The sequence below is a fragment of the Panthera uncia genome (genome assembly GCF_023721935.1).
Source record: "Panthera uncia isolate 11264 chromosome E2 unlocalized genomic scaffold, Puncia_PCG_1.0 HiC_scaffold_19, whole genome shotgun sequence".
Taxonomy (NCBI): domain Eukaryota; kingdom Metazoa; phylum Chordata; class Mammalia; order Carnivora; family Felidae; genus Panthera; species Panthera uncia.
This window is the reverse complement of record NW_026057588.1, coordinates 16386061-16402147: the sequence shown is the minus strand read 5'-3', so window position 1 is coordinate 16402147 and position 16087 is coordinate 16386061. Positions and strand designations below refer to the sequence as shown.

At 52.2% G+C, this 16087-nt stretch overlaps 1 protein-coding gene across 1 annotated transcript; it reads right to left on the bottom strand.

Annotated features, from left to right (window-relative positions):
• Positions 1 to 27: 27 nt before the first annotated feature.
• CLIP3 (CAP-Gly domain containing linker protein 3) lies at positions 28 to 16064 on the bottom strand. Its single transcript, XM_049621947.1, has 14 exons — positions 12577 to 16064; positions 12029 to 12253; positions 8919 to 9058; positions 8746 to 8839; positions 8372 to 8533; positions 7794 to 7912; positions 6668 to 6904; positions 4221 to 4356; positions 3944 to 4072; positions 2932 to 3075; positions 2730 to 2853; positions 2473 to 2537; positions 2017 to 2089; positions 28 to 1677 (listed from the first exon to the last, which is right to left on the bottom strand). The coding sequence occupies exons 2-14, from the start codon at positions 12192 to 12194 to the stop codon at positions 1623 to 1625; spliced, it is 1644 nt and encodes a 547-aa protein (XP_049477904.1). The 5' UTR covers positions 12195 to 12253; positions 12577 to 16064; the 3' UTR covers positions 28 to 1622.
• Between the last annotated feature and the right edge of the window lie 23 nt (positions 16065 to 16087).

Here is a 16087-nt window from a genome sequence, read left to right as displayed (position 1 = left end):
GGCTGAATCATTCCATACCCCAGCTGCAGGGAGGATGGTTTGAAGGAAGGACTTCCTCCCTCGTACTTCCCCAGCAATACGGAGGGAGGCCCACAACTTTCCAAATACTGACCGTACACAGAGAAACCATAGAAACATCTTTATTGAAGGGGACAGGGGTCATGCTGAATTCAGGGACATGCAGTGAAGGGGCAGTCGTGAGCTGTCCTTGGTGGTCAGGGCCCCGGGTCCACCCTGGACCCCCTGGGCCTTCAGGTTCTCCCTCAGACCGTTGGTCTGGCTCGAGTGCTGTGAGGTCCTTTGGGGCCAGTGACTCAGATTTGGTGTTTTGGACCTGTGACCAGAACATAGATTGAAATAGGGGTTCCAGGATTTGGGATCCCCTCAAGGCCTTGGGGCCCTTCATGTATTAGAGATGGAGGCTTTAGGATGTGGGGTTCCCTTGGGGCTGGGGCTCTTTGCATTTGGGTGTCTTGAGATCCAACGACTCAGGGCATTGAAGTGCTCCAGTTTCCAGGGATGAGAATTCCTGTTTGGGGTCTCCTGGTGCCTATGAAGTGGGCTTGAGGTGCCCTGGGAGCCCGGGATGCATATCCTCACTGCAGTCTCCTCCATCCCAGGCACAAGGACCTCCGTGATTGGGGTTTCCTGGGGGCTTGGGATTGAATTTTTTAATTTGGGATTCCCTGGGGATTTGGGGATTCCATGATTTGAGGATCCCTGTAGTTAGGGCCTTGGGATCCTCTAGGGGCTGTAGGACTTGGGGACACAGGGGAGTATGGGACTTGTACTCTGGGGTTTGGGATCCCGAGAGTCACAGAATGGGGCCTCTAAATTTTGGGGTCCCCCAAAGGGGGAAGTCGTTACTTAAAAAATAGAGAATTTTCTGGGAGCCTGACCAGCACAGGGGCTGTGGGCCATGTGGGGTGGGCTTCATACAAGGCACTGGGGGTTTCTTGAGGGCGCAGAGGGTAGGAAGACTTAGGGGTCCTGTAATTAGCACTTCCAGGACTGTTTTGGTGTCTGTAAATTGGGGGTGACAGTGGACTGGTTAATGTGTGTCTCTTTTGTAAGAACAGGGGTCTTTGTTAATGTAGGGAGTCTCTGATTGCAGTGTAAGCTTTTGGGGTGACCATGGGGGGTCACAACATCTTGAGGGGACTGATGTTAAATGTAGGTCTGTTACTCTGTTGCTCTGGAGGCATGACCTATGTTTATTTCAAGGGGACTTGACAGAGGAGGAGTCTTTGTTAATGGGGGAGGGTTCTGATCCAGTAATGAATGATTCAGGAATGTTCTGCTCTGGAGCATTATGTAGAAGTCACCATCATTTGAGGTGATGTGGAAATATGTTATTGGGGGTCTGCTCTGAGGGGTTGGGGATAGGGACTAGCCTGAAGGTGCTACACTCAAGGAATCTCTTTCTGGGTACCTTGGGGTCTGTATTTGGGGGTTATCATGAGGGAATCTGTTAATAATGGGGCCTCAGTGATCCAGGGCTGGCTAATGGGGTCTCTATTCTGGATGTGTTACTGGGAATCTCTATCTCAGGGTGATTCAGGGGCTCCTTGTGTCAGGAGATGCTAGAGGGGACTCTGTGACTCTGTCAGGTATCCAGGCCTCTAAGACTGCATCTCTGCCCTCAGCATCCAGGGAAACCAGCAGCAGAAGAGCAACCTGGAAAGGAGAATCATATCCATCACGCCTTGATGCAGGGAACATCTGGATTTGGCCTTTCTGGATTCTGTCTCTACTTGTCTGGCTGTGCCCTCTCAGACTCCTGTGCCGTGGAAGGTGTTCTGCCTCCTCTACCTGCCCCATACGGGTGAAAAGTCCCCAGAATTCAGTGTGGGAGCTCACTCCCTAAAAACTGTTTCTGGGTAGGCTGATTAGCCACTAGTTTTCCTAACCTCTATTTCCAGCCCCAACCAGAAGTCCAGATCCCTGTGTCCACCAGCCTTGTGCAACCTCTCCCTGAACATCCTACAGGAGGTGGGCCAAGGGTTGGCTACACACCTGGAGATGGAGTTCTCTGATGCGATGTCCTTTGGGGTCCGGACTGTCGTGAAAGTGCGTTTGGGCTGTGTCACTGAAGGAGAGGGCAAGGTCTCAGGTGACAGGATGACAGACCCTCAATACCGAACCAGACTCTTTGTCATTAATACTTGTCCATGTCCCCAGTACCCACCTCGACCTCACATTCCAATACCCATCTGGACCTCTTATCAATAATATTCTGTGTCCCTCAATACCTACTCATGTCCCCAGTGCCTGCCCAGAGCCTTGTTGTTAACATCCCCATACCCCATAGCACCTATCCTCTTTGGGATCCTGTCTCATCATTTTCCTGGACCCCATGTCCCCTGTGAAATACTGGAGATTTTGCCACCAGCATATACCTGAAAACCCATGACCCTCCTATCCCCAAACCTTCACTCCTCCTCTACCTCTTACACTCCAGCCCCAACTCACTTGTCACTTGATGCACTTTTTTGGCTCCCACATTGTCCCCAGGGGGGTCAGTGGATCCACCAATCCTGGGGAGACATAAGAGGAGTAGGAGAAGTCAGAGTCACAAGAGGAGCTGAACCCATGGGGCCTATGCAGAAAGAGCTATGGTGTGGAGGTGGGTATCCACACTGTCCTGCTGGTACAAGAGGAAGAGACATCTAACAGGGGAATCAGGGTTCTGGGAAGTGCCCTGGGTTTGGGTTAGAGTTTGGGCTCACCTCTGAATTCGGGATGCCGGTGCAAAGACTCCATGCCGTGGGGGACAGGTAAAGTACCGGACACCGAAGACAGAGCCATCATGCTTTCCAGTGGGCTGGTCTAGCTCAATGCCATACCAGTAACCTGCAGCAGTAAGGTGTCAGGATGCCTCAAGGTCCTGCCTGCCTGCCCCCACCCTACCCCCCAGATCACTGTCCTTACCTGGGGCAAAGTCTGTCTTCCCATAGAAGCGCACAATCCCTTGCTTCTGGCCAGCAACAAGGACTTGGTCTCCAACCTCAGCCTTGGCTCCCTCTCGCTGCTGCAGGCTCCCCAGAGATGGGGATGACGGGGGCTTCTTCTTGCCTGGGGTAAAGGGTACATGGGGAGGGAGTGGGGCCCCCAGATGCCAGCCCTGGGGACCCCATGCCACCCAAAAAGACCCAAGGTAGAAACTCTGTCCTGGCTCCTGTCAGGAACTCTAGAGCCTTCCCAAGAACTGGGGGGCTTTAGGCTTGAAAGGAAACAATCTCAACTGTAAGAAAACTGGGGGTGGGGGTTAGGCATGAGGGTCAAGAACCTGGAGAACCCCCAAATCCTTTCTCAAAGCTGAAGTTATTTGGGTCAAAAGAAAAACTGAGTCACAAAAGTAAGGAGCCCAGAAATTATCCTTTTAAGGTGAAGGAAGTAGGGGCACCTTGGTGGTTCAGTCGGTTAAGCGTCTGACTCTTGATTTTGGCTCAGGTCATGATCACAGGGTCATGAGATCAAGCTCTGCATCGGGCTCTTCATGGAGCCTGCTTAGGATTCTTTCTCCCCTGCTTCTCTCTGCCCCTCACCTGCATGTACATGTGCACGGTCTCTCTCTCTCTCAAAATAAATAAACATTTAAAAATAAATAAATAAAATGAAGGAAAGGGTTGGGTGTGAAGATAAATCAAGTCACTAAATCCAGGAACCCCACAGATTCTTCCCTAAAACTGGGGAAAAACCCTTGGGCCTGAGGGGAAACTAAGTCATAGAAAGCAGAGAACCCCCAGATCTTTTCAGGAACTGGGGGTGGCTGGGCAGTACCAAGTCAAAAGAGAAACAGAGTCATAGAAGTGAAGAACTCAAGAGATTGTCTTCTAAAACAGGAGTTTGGGCCTGAGGATAAACTGAGTCACTGAAGCTGGGCTACCCACAGAATATCCTCAAATTGGCTCTCCTCCTACCCAGAAGGCTCCCCTCTGACCTTTATGTTCCCTGCGGCCTTTCCCAGTGACACGGGAAAAGTCCATCCGAGGAGTCCGAGGTGTGGAGGTGACTGATGAGGGGGGCGCATCCACTACTTTGGAGATCTTGGACACAGAGGCAAAGAGACCTGCGGGGACAGAACGTGGGCTGGGAGCTGTCCAAGCCTCTGCCCTCTGCCCAGTCATCATCTCCCTACCCCCATTACCCAGTCAGCAGCATCAGAACTACTGAGTGGACCCCACCACCACCCCGTTTGAGCCCCAGGTGGGACTGACCCTGCTTGGGAGGGCAGATGAAGTACCGGACACCCCCAACACTGCCATCATTCTTGCCCTCGGGTTCATCCAGCTCCACGCCCACCCACTGGCCACTGGCGAACTCCGTGGTCCCGCAGAACCGAAGTGTGCCCGTCTGAGGAAACAAGGGAGGATATGGTTTGGCGGGGGTGGTCCTTGGGGGGCCATGACAGATCCCCGGCACATCCCTGGTGAGTGGATGAGGGAGCCCTAAGCTCAAATCTGTTTGGACATTACCATTTATTGGCTATATGACTTAACATCACTGTGCCTCAGTGTCCTCATCTATGACATGGGAACAGAAATCACACCTACCTTATAGAATGGTTATAGAGCTTCCCTGTCCAATGCAATAAACAGCCATTAGCCACATACAACAATTTAAATTAACTGAAATTAAAATTAAATTTAGTTTTCCTGGTTGCACTAGCCACATTTCAAGGGCTAGTAGCCACATGTGGCTTATGGCTACTTTACTAGACAATACAGACACAATATTTCCATCATCACAGAAAGGTCTACTGGACAGGGCTGTTATAGCCTCAGAACAGGGCCTGGTGCTGAGTGAGGGATCAGCGAGTGTTGACTATTACTGTCTTGTAACTTTGGTCAAATGACCTCCTAGGCCTTAGTTTCGTCTGCAAAATGGAGAGAATAATGCACCTTAGAGCCTGGCTGTCTGGTTGAAACATCTGTAATGTATGTAGATTTGTTTAGTTGTGGTGAGCCCTCGTGGCTATTAGCATCGTGTGAGGCTGCTTCACTCTCAAAGTTCTGGTTCCTTGCCTATAAAATGGGTGGATTAATAGTGCCTATTTTGGAGGATTGGTGTGGGGGTCAGAATAGTGCCTGGCACACAGACAGCACTTGGAATGCACCAAGGCTTCTTCTAAGGGCTTTACAGATTTTAATTAGTTTAATCCTCATACAACCCGAGGTGGGTACTGTTACCAGCTCCATTTTACACATGAAGAAACTGATACCCAGAGAGGTGGGATCAGTGGCCGCAGGTCCCCCAGCTGGAAAGCAGGAAAGCTGAGGTTTGCCTGAACTTCTAACCACTGTACTATACTGCTTCTCTCAGAGGCAGATTGTCATTATTGTTCTTATCTTCAAACCAAAGGTTTCACCTCTCTGAGCCTCCTACAGTCTTCTGGGTTCTATAATGGGAAGAGTCAACCCATTCTGCTTTCAGAATTGTCACATAAATTTGACAAGATCATGCACAGAAAGCTCTACAGGCAGGGCTGATGCATGCCAAACTCTTGATTAGGAAATGCAATGTGACTTTTACAGTTTCTCACTGTGTAAGAAACTAGATTCAAATTCCTTCCGGTGGCCTACATGTCTGGTATGATCCAGCCCCCTACTGACCTCTCCTCTTCGTCCTCTGGTTATATTACCCCTTCCCTCCTCTTGGCCTCTGAACCTGCCGTCTCCTCTGTCTCCATATTGTTGTGTGTGAGCTCCCTCCTCTCTCAGCTCAGATATCAGCTCCTGAGAGAAGCCTTTGGAACACCCCAGCAGCTAAAACTGCATTCGCCTTCAGCCAGGGGAAATTTACTAAATCCAAACATTTTTAAGTTAAAGAAATTTTTTTTAAGTAATCACAGAGTCCAATGTGGCGCTCAAACTCATGACCCCAAGATCAAGAGTCATATGCTCTACTGACTGAGCCAGCCAGGCTCCCCTAAATCCAAGCATTTAATGGTTTTCAAAGCCTCTGTTGCTACCAGAAATTATCTTAACTGTGGATTTATTTTATTGGCTGTCTCTCATTAGAAAAGAAGCTCCAGAAGAGTGGGTGTGGGCTCACACACAGCCCTTTATTCCCAAGGAGAGGCTGGGTCCGCATAGAGACTGAGGGACACCAGATAAATAAGTAAGTCAAAGTTGGAATACCTGGATAAATGAAGATTCTCTCTGCCCTTGGGGCCTTTATACCTGCTCCCTCTATGCGGGATCCCTTCTCCTTTTCTTCTCCTGGCTCATTCCTCCTTATCTTGAAGCGGGTGCCTCCATCCCACAATACCCCTGATTGTTCTGACCTGTCCTTTTTTCCCAAAGTGCTGACGCCTCTGGGAGCAGAGGTGGGCCTTGACTGGGGATCACAAGGCCCAGGGTAACTCACAGATGCAGAGCTGCACTGATCACTCTGTTTGTGCTACCTCATGACCGCCACGACTATTCTGGGCTGTCACTGTCAACTGATAGATCTGTCTTCCCTCCCTGGACTGAGAGCTCAGCCTTGGGGCAAAAGGAAGCACTCACAGAATGACTGTTAGATGAAATAAATACTGTAGGAATGATGGGGGTGGAGGGGGTGGAGGGGTGGACAAAGGGGAGGGTCTACACTCTGTCCAAAGACCCATCTCTGAGGCACGAGGGCTGACTCCTGCTCTCCACACCTTTCCCCAGGCCCTGACCTTCTGGCCATCCAGCAGCACGCGGTCTCCCAGACGCAGGCCCAATGCACTGAGCATGAGATTGCCTGGGACGTTGTCATAGTTGGGTAGTGTGACCTTGGGGAGGGCACAGGAGAGTGGCACAGCCTCCTCCAGCAGTGTTCGCAGCTCCTTGGCCACCAGCGCTGCCTCTGCCTTGTCCAGGGACATGTCCATGGGGTCTGGGACCACCTCTGCTGGCACCTGTCCCTTTCGGTTCTGGGGGCCAATGGGAAAAAAGGAAGTGAGAATTCAGTGGCATAGGCTGTACCTCCACCGAGCCCAAGCTCCCAGAGACCCCTAGTCCATGTAAAGCAAAGGCAGATCCAGGCCATCCCTTAGGCCATCATGGGAATAAGAAGGGGTGAGGCATTAAGTTGTAGACCACGTCCCCAGGGAAGTCCACCCTCAACCTCAGGCTCGGGATTTCAAGTAATTGAGGGTGGAACTAGGGGTGGAGCCAACAGGGAATGAAGGTCACACTTCAGTCTGTAGGTCATGCTCTCAGGGAGGCCATGTTCCCAAAGATCCCAAGCCTGGAATGAGACCACGTGAGGGATGAAAATGGTCTCCTGTGGTACTGGGTCAGGTGTCCAACTGGGCCAATGGGGAATGAGGAGAGGCAGGGCTTCAGGAACACAGGCCATGTTTCCCCAGGATATCTGAGCCTGGAATAATGCAGAGTAACTGGTGTTGGAAATGGATGCTTTGGAGATCAAAGATCATACTGAGGGCTTATGGGGAGACCCAACCTTCTCATTCAGAGAGTCTCAACTTTTTTCACAATCCTGAAATATTATCTACATACAGCCCCAGGGTCAGCCAAGATTGAAAGAAGATATTCTTTGCTGGGTAACCCTGGATAAATCACTTACTCTCTCAGCTTCAGTTTCTCTCATAGGGCTCATAATAGAGTTCACCTGACATATCATGAACACTAAGTAAACACCAGCTATCATTTCATTTGTTGAATGTATAGTAGATGATTTTTGTAACGAACTTCTAGAAACGCAAGCAGTTCTGGCCTCCCTCTCCTCCGCTGGCTGGGAAAGGGGGTGGGGAAGGAAGGAGAAGGAAGAGAATGGGGGCTGGGACAGGGATGTAGTACCCGCAGCGCCGGGTTGGCACCATGCTCCAGCAAACATTTGGCTGCGCCCAGGCACAGGTTGGAGGCAGCGATGTGCAGGGCTGAGCCGTGGTTGAAGTCACTGCACGTGGAGTTCACCACTGGGGTGTGGGAGAGAGGAGGGTTCCGGGTGAGTGGACTTGGCACCCTGCCCCCCGTAGGCCACCTTGCCACCTTAGAGCCCCCAGCTCAAGTCCATCTCTTAACCCCGCAGACCCGAGTGCCTCCCACAGACTTCGTGTTGCAGAGCCCAGCCCCTCCAGAAGGGTCCTGTCCAGCCCCAGGGATGGATGGGTCATGGATATCTGGACCCTGTCTCTCACACCTCCTACCTCCACCCTACCACCATCGTCTCGGATCCCGGTCCCTTCTCCCTTCCCAGGCCAGACCTCAGTTCTGCCCCATCACTCAGCTGCCCTGCCTTCTTTACTTCATGTCTCCCCATCTCCCAGCACATCTTCTCCCGGCCTCCAGCACACAACAGAGGCACCCTCCTCCTGCTTCCAGCCCCCATCTTATCCTGCGTCCCATTCCCTCCAAGCCCCGACCCTCCCGCTCACCTCTCGGCCGGGCGCCCTTCAGCAGCACGCGCACAAGGTCGGGAACGTCGAAGTAGGCAGCGTAGTGAAGCGCGTTCATGTTGGTCCAGCGGCTGCGCAGTGTTACGTCCGCACCCAGCGCCAGCAGCTGCTGTGAAAGGCGCACAGCCGCCGCAGGGTCCCCTGCACGACAGCCCAGGTCAGCTTGCGTCCCCTCCTCCAAAGCCTGGGCCCAGGGCATGGGGAAGGCCCTAGGCCTCAGGGACTGTGCTTTGGGATCTTAGGCTGCAGGTTCACGGTGGGGGGTCTGAGGGCCAGGATTCTGGGTGGTTCTGAGGGTGTCATGTCTGGGCGCCTAGGTTTGGGGGCTGGTGGCTTGGGGGTGTGGACCTTACCGACTCCGTGGGCTCCAGCCTTGCACGCATAGTGGAGCAGTGTCATGTCGGTCAGCCCATCACGGTCATTCACATGGCAGCCTCGACGCAGAATCTGGGACGGAATCAGGGAGGTTTACCCAAATACATGAGGGACCCCATCCTCTCCCTCCCTGGCTTCCCAAGTATCTTACCTCATTACCGATGACATCAATCTTGTGCTGGACTTGGGGCACCCACTGGCGCACGATGGCGAACAGCTCAGGGATGGTGGTCTGCGGGTCAAAAAGAATCTCCTGGCACGCCGGGTCATTGGGGTCGAAGAACGTGAAGGCTAGGGCAGTGAGAAGTTCAAAGTCATCCCAGGCAAGCTGATCCCCTCTTTCCATCCTGAGGCAGGGGAACTCTAGGCCTTTGCCTTTAATACCCTCTAATGCATGGTCTCAAACCACACGGTGCATGGGCTACAGGCATTTTCTGTTGGCCAGCATAAGGTTTCAAAATCAGGAGGTTTCACAGAAAACTCTGCATGCCCCATGTGTCTTGAAAAGTTGGAAGATCTGGCAATCCCACAGAGCAGCAAACTGCACCCCTGGAAATGAGTGTGGAGGGAGTGCAGTACCTCGAGTCTGCATGCCCCTGGGAGGAAGGAGGCTGCCACTGCTCTAGCCCACCATTGCCCTGGCCGAGTATGGGCACAGTTTGGCTAAATCTCAAGTAAAAACAAAAAGCCAGAAAAGCTGGCTTTTCAGAAAAACCTCCCCAATTTTTCAAATACTGTGTAGAACACATAAAACGTACCCATGGGCAGGATCCAACCTGTGGCCAGCCAGGGTGGTGCCCAGAGGAACTTCCATCTCCCCCTATTAGGCCGTGATGTCTGTTGTTTTCTGTGGTATTGCCAACACCCAGCACAGGGCCTGGCGCAGGGCAGGAACTCAGTGCATACTGAGTGAGTAAATGAATACCCAAACGATTCATAGCTCTGGATGTGTATCCAGATGATACACACCCACAGAGACAGCATCTCCAGGAATCAGCCTTTGTGTTCCTCTTTAAACCAGTCCCGGCACGCACAGCCCCCCTTGGCTCAGACCCTGCCCTGGCTCCCACCACACTCAAAGCACCGACCACTATTCTCTCCACAGCCCACGGGCCCTGCACAAACCGGAGGCCAGTGTGTTCTCTGCCCTCTCGCCCTCACTCATTCCACGCAGCCACACTGGCTCCTTCTGTCCTTCCAACACGCCAGGCAAATTCCTCTCAGGCACTTTGCGCTCGGCATTTTCCTTGCCCAGGACAGTCTTCCCTCAAGCCTTCTCAAGGTGTTGCAGGTTTTACTCAGATGTCACTTCTTCAGGGAGGCCTCCCCAGACCACTCTGTGTACATCAGCACCTCTGCCCTTCTCCATCTCCTGACCTTTTTTATTGCTGTAATCACGGCACCTACCACTGCTTAACATTAACTTGTTTACTCCTTTTTCCTTCCCTTTCTCCTTCCCTCTTTTCAGGTCTCACTTGTCTCCCTTGCTAGGATGTAAGCACTGTGTTTCTGTGCTGCCTTGTTCACTCCCTTCTCCCAAGGCCCGGCACAGCAGCTGGCATGCAGTAGGTGATCAATCAATCTCTGCGGAATTAATTGTACAATTTTGATACAGAAATAGACAAGTTCTTCTCAGAGCCCATCATAGCCCCCTCTCTGTCCTAGACCACATTTCCAGATTCCTTCGTGTTCGGTGGTCAAACCCTCCTCGTTCTAGAAGCAAGATTCTGAGGGAGGTGAGGGTCAGGCAGGGAGCAGCCTACACTCTCTGACTTCCACCAGGGTACAGGCCCCAGCCACGTCTAGACACATTTCCAAAGGAGATTTTCCAGTTCCCTGGGGTGGATTCGTCACCTGGGACACCCAGATAATGTTCTTATTTTTCTATCAGACTGAAGTCAACTTGTAGCCTCTCTGACCCACCTCTAGTGGGTGACGTGACCACAGATGCCATCCCTTCTACCCTATCCTAGTGATGCCCACTCTTTGAACATGGTGCCTAGTTTTTGAACTTACAGCTGCTGGGGATTCCCAGACAACATCTTCCAAAAGCCTCCTCCACCCTCTCTACCCAGCAGCCAGAGGGAGCTTTTAAAAATATAAATCAGATCTGCCACTCCTCTGCTTTTAAATACCTCCCTACCAACTGCTCTCTCCTCATCACACTTACCAAAGTCCTCGCAGTGGACGCTAAGGCCCCCCCAGATCTCGTCATTGCCAAACCCTCACCTTGACTCCCATCACTCCCTTACTACAGCTCCAAGATTGCCTTTCGTTCCTGGCCCAGGGCTTTTGCACTTGCAAAAGATAGCCCGGAACTATCTTTCTCCAGCTCTCCTATGGCTGATTCCTTCTCATCCTCTGGGTCTCAGCCTAAATGCTACCTTGTCAGAAAGACCCACTCTGACCACTCCGTCTCAAGGTGCTGCCCCCTGCCCCCCCTTTTATATGTCCAACTTTTATTTCTTTCATAGCACTCACTCCATCTGAATGTATCTGATTGATCTATTATTTGTTCCCTTCTGAGAGCAGGGATGATGCCTGGGTCACTCACCATTAATAGAAGATGATAGAGATCACCCAACATAAATCTTATCACAGACTAGTAGCAATGGATAAATATGCTTGGTGAATGATTAGACACTTTCAGTTTCTCCAAGAAAATACCCTCTCAGCTCCACACCTTCCTACCTTGGAGCCTTTACTCCTGCAGTTATCTCTCTGAGTACTCCCTTCCCTTGCCCCTTTCCCTTGTTAAACCCCAACTCATCCTTGGGTCTCCCTCAAATGTTACCCCTCATAGAAACCATGTCTTAAAAAGCTCTTGCAGCATCCCATTCTTGGCAAACACAATTCTCATCATGTCTTATAATTATATATTTATATTACTTTATACTTATCTGTGTGGTTGCCATTGAGGCCTGTAAATTCTCTCAGGGCAACAACTGGGTCTGTCTGGCTCCATGCTTTGCCCCAGCTCCTAGCATAGAGCCAGGTCCACCACAGGCTTTCAGTAAATGTTTGTTGAATGACTAAATGATTGAATGACGTGTCATGAATCAAAGATTAGGATTATTCCAATTTCGTTCTCCAACGGGTGAATGAATAAATTAACCAAAGGGGGATGCAATGGCCACCACTCACCCAGACCACTTTCAAATCACCCAGAATCTCCCCACCATCACCACCAGCAGAGCTCAGCCCAACCTCTCTGGCCACCCATGGCTCCAAACAAAATTGCAGGGTGGGGAGGATGGTTACCGTAGTCCTTGGGGAGGGGGGCAGGTGCCGAGGGGTGCACAACAGGCTTCTGCCGGCGCTCCTGGGTGGGGCTGGGGGCCTCAGGGACCAGCTCATCCTCTTCCTCCTCTTCTTCTTCCTCCCCGCGTGGTGGGGGGGCCATGGGAGCGGGATCTGTCTTAGTCATGGTCTTCAGTGGCCCTCCGGGGGGCGGGTGCAGATTTGGGGGCGGTTTTCAGGCCAATCCTGGAGACAGAGGCCAGTCACAGAGAGCCCCCAACAGGGTCTAGGGTCTGAGCCCCCAGAAGCTCCAAGGCCCCCAGTGACTCCCACACCCCCAGCTCTGGATTTTGGGCAATCATAGCGACGACCATCAGCCGTCAGAGGACCCTGGTATGCGGGCCCAGCGCCTACCACTTCCCCCCTCTTCCCCAGGTTCAGCCCCCCATTCTTCTCCTCCCGCGTCAGGCCCCTCAGTCTAGGCCGCCCCCTCCCCGGGTTTGTTTATCTCGGGATGCAGGATGCTTCGCCCCTCCCCTTCTCCGCGGGCCTCCCTCTACCCATCTTACCTCGGACTGATGGGGCTGGGGACCAAAGCTGAGACTGGGGAGACTGGAGTAATGGGGTGTCAGTGTTGGGGGAAGTGATGGGGGAGGAGAGGGAGACAGAAGGGGACGAGGCCCAGACGCCGACAGGGGATGGGGGTGGAGAAGGAGGGGCGCTGATGCGCATGCGCAGTGATACCCCCAACCAGGCGCGGGGGCGGAGATACTGGGAGGCTCCAGGCTTTGATGAAAGGGCTTGAAGCAGCGTCGTCGTGAAGAGGATAGACACGGAGGATGGAGAGAGAAAAGAAGAGATGGCCACGAAAAAGGATGTGAGACATCAAAACAGAAAGAGATGAAGCAGAGACAAGGGCAAGAAGGAGAGGGATGGGAAAGCGGGCACAGTTTTTTGTCCGTCCCCCTGGGACAGAGCCTTCCTTCCCGCAGGCCCACAAACCAGGCCAGTTAGGGCAGGGGTCTCAGTGTGGTGGTGGTTATGAGTGTTTTCCTCTCTCTGAGATCTCAGACCTGACCCTTCTCCATGGTCACCGCATACAAGGGGTGTGTCAGAGGGATGATTTTGTAGACTCCTTTCATCATCGAGGGTCATTAGTTACCGTGGTTATCATCACTGAGTGCTCAGTGAGCACTTACCAGGTTTAGAGAGGTTAAGCTACTTGCCCAAGGGCACACAGCAAGCAGATGCTGGAGCTAAGAAACCAGACAGCCTGCTGGAAACCAGATGGCCTGGCTGGAGAGTCCGGGCTCTTCATCACCATGCTACATATGGCTGTAGCAGTGTGTAGGGGCCAGATCTGCCAATGAACCCCTCCAACCCTCTCAGAACCTGTATCTCCCCTTGGGGGAAGACCTCCTGGAGCCAGCTCAGAGTCCAAGCCTTCCTGGCTCCATCACCCTGGTTTGGCTGTCACTCTTGCCTGGTGACCAGAGCTGGGACTGCCTACCACTCCAGCCCAAAGAGGACTGGGCTACTTTGCCTCCCACCCTTCATCCTTCTAATGGGCAGGGGTAGTTTCATCCCTCACCCCCCACCCCGGCCCTCATCCTGGTCTGTCCTTCATCCTCTCCCACCTGGACTGTGTTCTCCCTGCTCCTCCCTTACCCCACAACTTGCTCCCTATAATGCAGCCACAGGGACCTAACATATCACATCAGGGCCCTCCTCCATTCAGAGACATCTGCTTGCTGCACCTCGCTCTAGATAAAAGCTAGTGTTCTCAACCACAGCTCACAAGGCCCTAGGTGGACTTTCCACTATCATCTCTCCACCCTCTCCTCCTCTCACTCTCCCCCACATTCACTGCCCACCACACTGACTTCCTTGCTCCTTCTCAGCCCAGGACCTTTGCACTGGCCGTTCCTTCTGCCCAGAATGCTCCTCCCCCAGATGCTTGGTTTCCTCTCTCCCCTAGTTTAGGATTTTACTTCTTGGCGCCTTTTCAGTGAGACCTTCTCCGCTCTATCTAAAATTGCATCCCCCACACATACTCCCTTCCCTGCTTCAGTTTTTACCATAGCAACACTGCCCTCCTCCAGCTGACACCCTTGATGTTGGGCACTTGCAGGGGGTGTGCTGCTCCCTGGAACATCCAGTCCGTATGCCTTCCAGGCCAGGTCCTTCTCATCCAGGTCTCTGCTCGAACATTGTCTCCTTAGAGTCCTCTTCTCCACCCATCTGCCAGTGCCACCCCCACTCCATTACATTTTCGTTTAGTCTTTACAGCGCTTATTATAATCTGAAATTATCTTGTTTATTAGTTGACTGGTTTATATTCTACTCAAGCAGAATAGAAACACCATGAGGGCAGGACTTTGTCAGCTGTGTTCACTGCTGTACACCCAGCTCAGCACCAGACTTCGCAAAGGGTATGAGAACCAGGTATAATTCTCCCCAAATAAACAACTCTTGTTCTGCTCTGAGACTGTTTTACTGACTGTAAAGGTTCAAACTAGGAATGGCAGGAACCTGGCACCAAGGGGAACAGGGACTGATGAGGCTTGGGCCTTGGTCAGCCCCAAGGTTCAAGGGGTCCCTTAGGAGGGGGTACTTGGAACCAGACCCTTGAGGGAGCTGCAATGGCCCAGGCATGGGTGGTGGGGCTAGGCAGACCCATGTATGATGAGTGGCTCTTCCTCTGTCTTCTGTCATCTGTCCCGCAACATCTGGTCCTTATGCACTGGGGGTCTGAGTGTCCAGGAGCTCGGGCTTGGCATCCAGTGTGAGAAGTGCAGGACTTTGGGCAAGGACCACAGCTATGTCAGACCCTCCACAGATAATGGGACTCCTCACATCCAGGGAGCTGGGCATTCCCAGACAAAGAGGGATAGAGATGGAGAACACAGGGGAATGAGGGGAGGGAAGGAGAGAGGGAAGGAAGGAAAAGGGGGGAAGAAATGGTGAGGAACATGGAGGGTGATGTGGGAGGCGGGTGTCAAGGAACACAGAGAGATGTGGGCAGAGATTTGTGGGGAGACAGGTAAACAAATGTGAGGCCAGAGAGACATTCATAGGGGAATAAAGAGGTATGGAGAAACAGGGAAATGGCGGGGGGGGGGGCTGTCAAGAGACAGATATGGGGATAGGCAAACACAGGAGAAGACAGAGAGAGACATAGACGGGGGACACAGAAAGATGCAGGTGAAGAGAGACATGGGGAAATGGAGAGACAGGAGGGAAGAGAGATGGGGCAGCAGAAACATAAAGATGAATGTGGGAGGAGAGAGGAGGAGATTGAAACACATGGATTGAACGGGGGCAGGGGAGGCAGAGAGACACTGTCAGCCCAGGGACTATGGCAGGCTGAAGAATCCCAGACCTGAGTCTGAGGTCTATCCCTACACTCTGTATGTCCCTCTTGTGCCCCAGCATGGTTAGGCCACAGTCTCAAACACAAAGCCTCCAGGGGCAGCCACACTGCAGTTCTAGCTAACTGTTCCTAGCTGACTGCTGCTAAATCTGCTGAGCCTTCAGGAAAGACCAAAAATTATTTTAAAGCACCACTGAGGCCAGAAAAATCGTATCTGTTAGCTGTGTACAACCTACTGGCCAGCAGGCAGAGACACCTTAGCCACAGAGCTACTTTGGGGGCTCCTTTTTGAAACCCCTTCCTATCTCTTGTCCAGGCAGGGCTGAGAGCCCTAGGACCTCAAAGTTGGCCCTAAGGTTTGAAGCAGGGAAAAGGCCTGGTCAAACTTTTAAAGACACAATGCCCTCCTCCAATATTCAGAAGTAAACTATAGGAGCAAAAGCGCCTTTAGATAGGGCTCGGGAGACTCTACTAGATGGGCTGCAAACTCACACTCCATAGGGGCCAGGCAGGAGCTCTCTAACTGTTTGAATCGAGGTTCTGCAACTTACTGGCTGCTTGACTTTGGGCGAGATTTGTGCCTGACTTTTCATCTGAAAAATGGGGACAACCGCAGTACCAAGGTCACAGTGAGTCTTCAGTAAGTTATTAACTCTGTCTGGCAGAGAGTAAAGGCCCCTTAAATATTATTAATATATGGAACAGCC